The 10104-nt window shown below is 38.6% G+C and overlaps 2 protein-coding genes across 2 annotated transcripts in view; one reads left to right on the top strand and one right to left on the bottom strand.

Annotated features, from left to right (window-relative positions):
* LOC109523039 (L-threonine ammonia-lyase) overlaps positions 1 to 4389 on the top strand; it is a 15201-nt gene extending 10812 nt beyond the window's left edge. Inside the window, exons 10-11 of the mRNA XM_019881878.1 lie at positions 944 to 1001; positions 3626 to 4389. Coding sequence (XP_019737437.1) covers positions 944 to 1001; positions 3626 to 3724 — 157 coding nt within the window. The 3' untranslated portion in view covers positions 3725 to 4389. The remainder of the gene's footprint in view (positions 1 to 943; positions 1002 to 3625) is intronic.
* Positions 4390 to 5079: 690 nt separating this feature from the next.
* Positions 5080 to 9518, bottom strand: tmem254 (transmembrane protein 254). The gene is made up of 4 exons (XM_019881854.1): positions 9360 to 9518; positions 6539 to 6642; positions 5696 to 5755; positions 5080 to 5599 (listed from the first exon to the last, which is right to left on the bottom strand). Exons 1-4 carry the CDS (start codon positions 9444 to 9446, stop codon positions 5482 to 5484), a joined length of 369 nt encoding a protein of 122 aa, XP_019737413.1. The 5' UTR covers positions 9447 to 9518; the 3' UTR covers positions 5080 to 5481.
* Positions 9519 to 10104: the final 586 nt, after the last annotated feature.

Raw genomic sequence — 10104 nt, 5'->3', positions numbered from 1 at the left:
CTCCCCCCCCCCCCCCCCCCCTCGCGACCCTTGTGAGGATAAGCGGATCCGAAAATGGATGCAATAGATGGACATTCTATACAACAGCGTGCCCTCGGAACTCGAACACAATCCATTCACTTTTTTTTTTTGATTTCTCAAAGTAATGCATGCACACTGTAACCGGATAACATGATAAGCTGTCCACTGGAGTAACCGCTGTCCCTGAAAGGGTTATTGTTCCACATAAACAAATAATATAAATTGATTTCATTATATTACCGGTAGTTAAAATTTGACTATCATTATTCTTTTATTTAAAAAAATAAAATGAAAAAAACACACTACAGTACTAAACTAAAAAAAACTAAATAAAAACAAAACCTAATGGGAATAATTTATGATGAAAAATTATCAAAAAGAAAACAATAAAAGCTGCCACAAGTAGCTGGTTTGAATGTAATGCTAACAACAAAACGTTGCAACATGCTCCTTGGGATGTTCTTTTGAGATCGTTGTCAATCGCATCGCCTCTCTTTGGCTAATTCTCATTGATACACTTTGGACAAATCTGAGAAAAGTTTCTCACGTGGCCTCTTTGCAAAATTTATTGCCCAACTATTTTATTTGTATTCGGATATTAAATACTTCATATACATAAAAGGCCCAAAAGCACACTCCACACACATTAAAGAATAACAACTGAATCCCTCATAAGTGAGCACTTAGGCAGAGGAGCCAAGGAAAAATGTTGGTAGTTTGGTAACGTACAACAGCGTACATGTTTTGGGGTATTATGAGTAAGATTTACTATTCAAAATTAGTGACATCTTAAAGAACTCCAGTAAAGGCAGAGCTGCCATCTGTTTTACCTGGTGAGGAGGTTAAGAGGGAGCCAAGAGAGCAAAACTAGTCACATAAAGTAACCATCCCAAGCAATTCATTTTGTTGTGTCCTTCCTTAGGTTGCTGGATGTCAGCCATCGGAGGTATAGTGACAGGTCGGATCTCTTTAGGGCAAAGGTAAGCAGTCAAATTGTTGGCTCAACCATCCCTTGTCAATATGCCGTTTGGTTTTTAATCATTATGGAAGAAGCATTTCTAAGAAAAAAAATACCCCAAAATGACCTGAAGGAATATTTTAAGTACCGTACTTTCTGCACTATAAGGCTCTTCGGATTATAAAGCACACCTTCAATGAATGGCTTATTTCAATACGGTTTTCATATTTAGGGCACACTCCATTATAAGGCGCACAGAATAGAAGCTACAATAATGGCTGCGGTTGCACTATGCATCCACTAGATGGAGGTATGCTAAAGGGAATGCAATACAATACAATACAAAACACTTTTATTTATATAGAGCAAAGCCATGCGGAACTGGTCACAAAAATATATAAATACAAATGGCATTATGAAACAATAAATGAAATACAAAAGTTATGAAGACAATTTATTCCACAAAAAGGCACACAAACCTCATGGGCTCACATCCACAAGGGGCTAAATCTCCTTAGAGGTCTTGCTGGTCTCCTTCTTCCTTCGTTTCCTTAAAGTTAGGCCGGCCCACCGAGGGGCCCTCCGTCTTTTGGTATTATCTTCGTTTCATAATGGCTACGCATAGCTCACAAAGTAGTTGTCTGTTTGAGTGTGTTTTGGCAAATGCACATGTCAATTAATGTCGGGCAGAACCCTTTTATATTACAATTGGTTCCTGCTAATAATCACCACTAGATGGCATAGGAACACAAACAGGGAAACATCTCAATGGGGGAATATAAAGAGATTGTAACACCATACATAAAGCGCATCGGATTATAGGGCACATTGTCAGCTTTTGGGAAAATTGAATGCTTTTAGGCGCGCCTTATACAGGTAGTGCGGAAAATACTGTATTGGTATCACAATATAATGACTTCTGGGGTGATGTTTTATTGGACACTGTAAACATCAACCACAACTTCCAGCATGACTATATACTGGATGCCACCTGGGGACTGCATGAACAGACATGACAAGATCAACCATCTGGTTTTCTGTGGAAATTAAATCAGGCACTGAAGCCAGCAACTGGGGAAGGCGGTGGGGAGGAGGGGGGTGTTGGACAACAACATTCCATATAATTCATCTCTTGGTTGCTCTGCTTTTAGGTTGTGCAGGTGAGATTTTGTTGTGCATGTGCCTCTTTGTTGCCATGTCATTCTGATCTCCTAAAGGCGTTATTAACAGTCATGCTGTAACTTAAACTATGCGTATTAGCAATGGGTTCCTTCTTACATCCAATTTGATATCAGATTTGCCCTCGTGCATCAGCATTATCAGTCAACTTCAGGAAGCAAAACATGTTCATTGAGATCGGCACACATTAATATATCGATGATGTGAATGGCACACTTGCATGCTGTTACATATTGCATTTTTGAATTATATTCATGGTTTGTATAATGGTGACGTGATTGGTATTAAAAGATGAATTAAGACAGCCGGCTAAATCCCCACTGAAGGCCCAGGCACCAAATGCACCGCCCACCGCTGGAAATCCACTAGATAAACCTGTGAGCATTTTCTGGATTATTCACATACCACAAATAACAAACCACCGCGTACACCTCAGAATGACACTAGACAATATGTATATCCATCCATCCGTCCATCGGTTTTGCACACAGTTGGCCTGGAGCCAACCTCAGCTGACAATGTGTGAAAATTGTATTCAGACCAATGAACAATTAAGTCTTCAATGAACCTAAAATGCATGATTTTGGAATGGCGAGACAGTCAACGAACCGTATTGGTCCAAATATAAGACGGCCCTGATTATAAGACGACCCCCTCTTTTTCAAGACTCAAGTTTGAAAAAAGACTTTTTGAACACCAAATTAATTTTTATACAGAAAATAATTACAGTACATCTGAAACAAATGATTCTAACAATATATTTGAGAGAAAAAGCATGTTATTTTGCCTCATTCAAATCTAAAGTGCAATCACATTCGTAAATGAATAGCTTCTGGTTTTTGAAATGAAAATTACATCAAAACTTCTCCTCAGCTGCCGGTTAACCTGGCCGATCTGTGACCCACTTTTCTCCAGATTGTCACTACGTTTCTCCATTTTCTGTTTGCTCTTCTGTTATTTTCTTCTCTTTTCCTTCTTACCGCTATTTTTTATTTTTCTTCTTTGTGCTACCGCTATTTTTATTTTTATTCTTCATGGCAGGGGTTCACTTTGGCCTGGGGAGTCAAGTTCAGCATTCGCCTCAATGATATCTGGCGCCATCTAGCGTCGTGAATGGGTATAATGTCTAGACCCCGAATATAAGACGACCCCCACTTTTTCAATCTTATTTCAATGCAAAAACACCGTCTTATATTCGGGCCAATACGGTACATGGAGGGGAAAAAAAAAACCCAAACAGATGTTAGCATGAGAGCTCCACCCAAGAAGGCCAGCACTCCTGGTGATTTTGTGCTTAACCGTGTGTCTATTAATCGACAGTCTATGCTGTACTGTCGAATAGGTGTCCGTTGTTGAAATGCACTGAGCTGGTATTGTCAAAACATAATTTCCTCAGAACGCACGGGATTAAGCGTGTGTTGTGTGACTTTACACACATTGGCCGTGTGAATGTGTGTTTTTTGCCAGGTGGAATGTGTGGTGGAAACGAGGGACAAGACACAAAGCACTCAGCTGCGGAAGACGCTGAGTGAGCGCTACCCGTCTCTGTGCTGGCTGGAGCGGTGATCGGCAGAAAATTCTGAAAACCATTCGTCGTAACAATGTTAAATCCGGGGATGAAACGACACATCTATGAAAAATCTGGGAGGACAGAGAACTCAAATCACATCCTGACAATGGATGTTATTCATATCTGTGTGTGTACAGAAAAGCAACGCAATTATAGAGCAAATGATATTCATATAACATCTCCTGTATTATTTATTCCAAGCATTGGAGTAGTTAGTGAGGTTGGGTCAAGCTCGTGTAGTTTGCTCTCTATTAGGGAGCACGACTGATGCAGTGCTGGTATAAACTCCCCAACAGACACACATGGAAGCATTTCATGCCCAATATTGGTTACGCTCGCACAATCTACTGGAATTCTATGGAAGAGCCTTTTGAAAATCCTGTCTTTGCAAAGTCATTATAAAAGATGGAGTTTATGATGCAGCGCTTGGATTTTGTTAGATTGTGCAAATGGAACCAGTGAGTTTTTTGTCTGTGTATATATGTAGTATAGATAAAGTTTATCATGAATATGAGTTTAATATATATTAAGATGCCTCATTTTGGAATTCTTATTATTTTTGAACTGCTGTAAATATGTTTCAGTATTATTTATACTCCTGTCGTAGGTAGCATAGTCACTCCAAGCAGAAACATTCTCAAAAATATATAATAAAGGTATACTTGACCTGATCCTTTTGAATATGGAGTACTGTATAAATGTCTTCATGAGGTACTATATATCGACAACTCTAGATGAGAATGACTGATATTTTTAAAAAGTATTTCAGTTACAATATGAATACACTACAGGAGAAATGCTAATACTACAGAAATAGAAATAATAGCTTCTACTGACCACCTCCAAAGAGTTTCTAAGAGTGCATCTCTACTACATGTTGGCTAGTTACCAGTTATACCAGCAAATCATTTACCTCTCTCAGTCTACTGTACAGATTTGCTTCTCAGAACATTTAAATAAATGTTTTATTTTTCCACTGCACTGGTTTACAAGCTTTAGTAACATTATTTTTCTGCGGGGCTAAATATTATATGACACCTTGTATTCTGTTAGCCGGCGCAGAGATGCTTAGTTATGTGAAGTGCTATTATGAACTTTACGAAGACAATGTTTCAAGGTAAAAATCCCATTTGTGAAAACAAAATAAAAAGAAATAAATAAAAACAACAATAATGTTCAAATAATGTCTCTGTAAGTAGCAGCAAGCAAGCAAACCGAGATTGCCACTTCAGCTGTTCGGCTTGTGGTTCTTTGGCCACAAAATGAAGTTCTTTTGTGGTTATGTTATATTGCATTACTTGGATATTAGTTGAAGAAAGAAAAACATCTACGAGAAACACAATTCGACGTCGTTTGTGGTAACTTTTATTTCAATTGTTTGCATTAAGAACGCCAAGTGCAATGTTTCAAAGGAGAACACTGGAACGATGAGATGATTTCTCCTGGAATGTAAACATCAGGAATGTATGACAACTCATAAAATTGTACTGCATTTCCAGCTTGCTATTTCTCTCCCAAAATAGCTTTTAATGACCATCTCTTCAGGAAAAAGATTAAAATCTACACAATAAGTGTTATCACAGCAATGCAAGATTCAAGTTAAAAATACCTCAGTGATCTATTTCACAGAATACTTCAATATTTTAAAGTTAGAAAAAAAAAACCTTGAAGAAGAAAAGGCACTAGTGTCATGTTCCGAGGATACAAAATGTTCGCAGCTGAGTTTTTTTTTTTTTTTTTTTTTGAGGACACATCAGTGCTGTTTGCGCCGCTCTGGGTTGTATCTGATGAGCAGGCCCAGTGAGGCAAAGCCGAACACAAAGGTCTGGAAGAACCACAAGCAGCTGGTGGGCATGGTGATGCCTTTGTTGCTGAAAACACCAGATGACACATGCAACGTTTCCAATTTCAGCACGTTTCCACTTTACCCAACAGCATCACCTAGTGGACAAGCTCCTCTTTCTTACCTGCAGACTTTCAAGGAGACCAAGGCCTCAACCAAATGGATTGCGCAGGTCGCCCACCACCTGGAAAAGCACGTCAGATCTAATTCAGAATAACTGAATCTACCGTATTTCATTTATAAAAACGTTGTTTATAACGATACCGATATCTAAGCAACCTTGCAGAATGCGGCATGGAAGCAATTAAACAGCTACAGTTTATTTGGGGTCATTGCGATGCCGCTTCAATGGTGGCAGGTGGAAGCCGACTGGAATTGGACACGAGTGTGAACACACATCTGCACGTCTCCAAAAGTGGGTGTGCACACTTGTGCAACCATGTTGTTTCTTCTGACTTCTCTGATCTGAAAGATTTCATTTTACCACATGAGTTCAGTGTGTTCGAGGTGACAGTGGTACTTTTTAAATATTTTTTTTTCTTGGTCTCCCAACCAACGAAATAAATAAACAGCCCCCATATTTATCGTCACTATCCATTGACGCGGAGGCGCGGTGTGAAAAAATTGCCCATCGAGGAGTCATGTGGGGACATTTTGCCGGCCAAGAGCAAGTCACCTGCTGAAGCCAACCTGAAACCCCATTTCCCAGCAAACCTATTGTTGTGTTTATTGCCACACTCTGCCATCGTGTGACAACAAAGTGTGCTAGTGGGCGTGGGTTGCTAACGACCTGGGAAGCATCGCTGATTAAACAATGTACAAACATGTGAGATCACCTTTTGAAGACCAAAAGAAGCATCACACATTTCTAATACTGCCAAATGGCCTTATAAATGATTTGGCTGATGCATCGTCACCTGATGCTTGTTCTTTAGCTCATGGTGCACAATGTAAGCTAAGCTCTTACCCTTTGTACAAGACGCTAGCATGGTTGTCTACAAGATATCGGCAGAAGGTACCAAACGGGCCCAGGAGACGGTATGGTATGATTTCAGGCGCAAACACGATGCACTGCAACAGAAACAAGAGTTATTTGTTATTTAAAAAAAAAAAAAAAAAATCATCATCAAAATAAAATTTAAAAAAACAGGCGCTCAGCAGATTAGAAAGCCATGAAATCACGACGTGACTAATTAACTGCCACATACGTGAACAAGCTAGTCTGCTCAACAGAACAGAACTCATATTCTTTTTTTAACAAGTGGAAAAGCCACAAGAACATCTGACGGTCTTCCTGTCTTAACCCATCTCATGGTGAAGGCAAAGCAACACTGGTCGCGTTTGTTTGGTTTTTGCCACGCTGGAAGCAGGTTGAATGCAGATGTGGAGCGTGACTGCATCGACTGAATGTAGAGCAAAGTTCAAACCTTGTTTTTTTTGACCGGACACTGAAATTTTACATTTGATGCACCTCGGGAGGCCAAAGCAGCTCATTCAGGCCATTTTGGACATGCACGTTTTTGTAGAAAAATTGGTTCAGATCTATCTATATATATATATATCTATATATATATATATAGATATATATATGTAGATGTCTTATTGAAAATCATTGATGAGCAATTTAACAATGGGGGGGTTGTGGTTTGCAGTTGTGAGAAATAAAGTACAAATACTTCTCGACTATACTTAAGTAGATTTTTCAAGTACGCGAACTACACTTGTGTTTTTCTGATGATTTTCATTTTCCTCCCTGCTTCTTCGAACGGATGTTTACTTTCTACTCCTTGATCAAAACAGACTTCTTACTTTTTTTTTTCTCTCGAACTTCCATGAATGACGACACGGCATAAATAGGGAGAGGTTAAGACTTGATTGATTTAAGATCATGAGGTCTTATGAGGCGGCAAAACAGGGACCACAGCAAAATGGTGCAACATGAGCTGGTGAGTTTTTACCGCAATGGCAACAGATTTGGAGAAGAAAGATTTTCTCCATTCATTGCCTCATTTAATATAATTGTTGGTGTTGGCGATTAAATTATTTGTGCTGAAGGTGTTGTCTTGTGCCCTAAAACTCACCAGCTTCTGTTGCTCAATTATTATTCATCTAATTGCACACCAAAAAAAAAAAAAACAGACAGGTAAGGTGTATTTTTACAGTTAGTAGCTAATTTTGCAATATTTTGTTCTTTACAACACGAAGCTATGGGAACACAATTTGATGCCATCAATGCATTAGCTTTTTTCTTTTTAAACTATATTACCGGGAGTTAACAGCTTCTTTTTATGATAAATGGATTTGTGTCTTGAAACAGATTTTTCATTTGATTAGATTTTTGAGATACATTCTCTTTTTGTTGTTGTTTTTAAGATTGACCTATAAAAGCTTGCGCCACACATATTTTGCCATGAGCTGGAATTTAGAACATTCCAAAATAACTGATTCCATCTGTTGCTGAACCGGACCTACCTACAGTAATACTACTAAATCCAAGGCATCTCAAAAAAATTGGGAAACATTTCAAGATAATTGCTTTTAAAATGATGTCCAATTGATTAAAACCTGATTTATTTGAGAAAACTGTGGGCAAATTTGGAATTAGCACAAAACAAGTATGAAGAAAAGTTTACTTGCATCTGTGATAAACAGATTTAGTGAAAATAAATGGTTGACCTGTGTTATCAATATGAGCACTATGAAATAAAAAGAGGACTATTATCTGTGGGCAGTATTTTTTGGATGCAATTATGAAAACAGCTAACACACACACACACACACACACACACACACACACACACAGTATACTATATTTTTAACTTTTGCAACGTACGCACACTTCCAAGCCAGTTGCCTCTACTTGGACTTCAGTTCCAGACTTTGTCAGTACTTTCACGTTTAGCCCACCAATCTTTTGATGCATCTGCACTTCTACTCAAGTACGACTTTTTCCAAAAGTGTCTAAGTATATGGGGTATTTATAAACATCTACAATTCAAAATTGAGCTGGTGGACCTCATGTTACGTTCAACATGTATCAAATGTGCCACGTGTGCTGCTGCATTCAAAATACAAAAGGTCCATTGGAAGTTTGGGCCCCTGTACACCTAACTGTTGGCCACATCTCGTCTAAATTCCAACACTCAACTAAAAATCAACTTTTTTTCTAGCTAATAATTATGAATGAATTAATGACAGTGAGTTGTTAGAGTATTTAAATCACATATGAACTAATTTTACCGTCAGTAGATTCAATGCAACCACATACTTAAACGTGAAAAAGCGCAACAAAGAGACACAATGTGTACCAGGTGGTATTAAAAGACATCTGAGCATTCCTGTCATATTTTAAACGAGCCAACACTGAAAGTATATAAAGTTTTGAAGGAAGTTTATGCGTAAACGAAAGGCTTCTGGCTGACTTGTAAGCCGCAGGAAACCGAGACGTGTTCACTTGCAGTTTGAACCTTGCGCAAAACTCGATATCGTTTTTCTTTCGGACGCCACAGTGAACTCGATAAGATAAAACACACTAACGATCACCAAACAATGACAATGGCCTCGGTAGCCACTCTTATGAATCTGTCACAAAATAAGAAACGGTAAATGAGCACCAGAGAAATATGTATAAATCACAAAAAACCCTACATTCGTGTTATTCGCTTTAAATGTGAGTTGTGGCATCATGGGTACATTTAACGCACACAAGCAAGTCAACGTGAAGTTTGCAAAGACAGCAAACATCACATTTACTTCAAATTAGAGTCTATTTAATTAGTCTTACTTACAGCAAAATACCCCACGCCGAAAATAATGGAGACAATCCAAAAGAGGCTGGTTCTTTTAAAATAATCACTTCCATCACTTTTAGCCATTGCTGCTGCTGCTGTTGCTGTTGCTGTTGCAACCGTCAAATATGTTCGTGTAACACCGTCGGTCGGCACTGCAACGGGCAGCCTGGATGCATTGTATTTTCATATTAGGGACGCACTTATAATTTACGAAGCATACACGTACGGTGAACGGTGAATACGATTTGAACTGTAACATTGATCAAGGCAACTGTTTATCGAAACATTGTTTTTATTAATTACAATGTTTATTTAAACGTGTGTTGTTTTCAATGTATTTACAGTATTTTTGTCGAGCAGGAAGTGGTTTAAAACACACCCGTTGAAATAGCGCCCCTTGGTGGTTGTGAAAATATCGCCTGCACTGATACAAAGGGTCCTTGTATGTCTTAAACCGTTACGGTGACATATGACGTTGAGTGATTATGAACATTACAAACTATACTTTATTAATTGCTTACTTTAAAAACGATTTTGAGATGTGATTTGCTACAAACCACGCCATGCCAAAGCTGTGTCGCACATTTACATTCCCAAAAGCAAATGCGGCAATGTAAAGAAATCCCCATACGAAAACAAACTATTTCTTGCAATCCGGTCCATTAATGTTTTTATGTATCATGTAGCAACACTGGCTGTTTAATTTTGCTCTACCCGCTGTTATCCCGATGATTGATGCAAG

The sequence above is a fragment of the Hippocampus comes genome, unplaced genomic scaffold, assembly GCF_001891065.2.
Source record: "Hippocampus comes isolate QL1 unplaced genomic scaffold, H_comes_QL1_v1.1 scaffold36, whole genome shotgun sequence".
NCBI lineage: Eukaryota > Metazoa > Chordata > Actinopteri > Syngnathiformes > Syngnathidae > Hippocampus > Hippocampus comes.
Note: the sequence above shows the minus strand (reverse complement) of the source record. Positions and strands in the feature narration are given on the sequence as shown.

Excerpts from the sequence above, each read along its gene's own strand:
- tmem254 (XM_019881854.1), bottom strand. The coding sequence starts at position 9,446 with ATGGCTAAAAGTGATGGAAGTGATTATTTTAAAAGAACCAGCCTCTTT. Across the intron at positions 5,756-6,538 it reads GCTAGCGTCTTGTACAAAGG|GTGGTGGGCGACCTGCGCAA; the intron begins GTAAGAGCTTAG and ends GTGCTTTTCCAG. Across the intron at positions 5,600-5,695 it reads GTCTCCTTGAAAGTCTGCAG|CAACAAAGGCATCACCATGC; the intron begins GTAAGAAAGAGG and ends TGGTGTTTTCAG.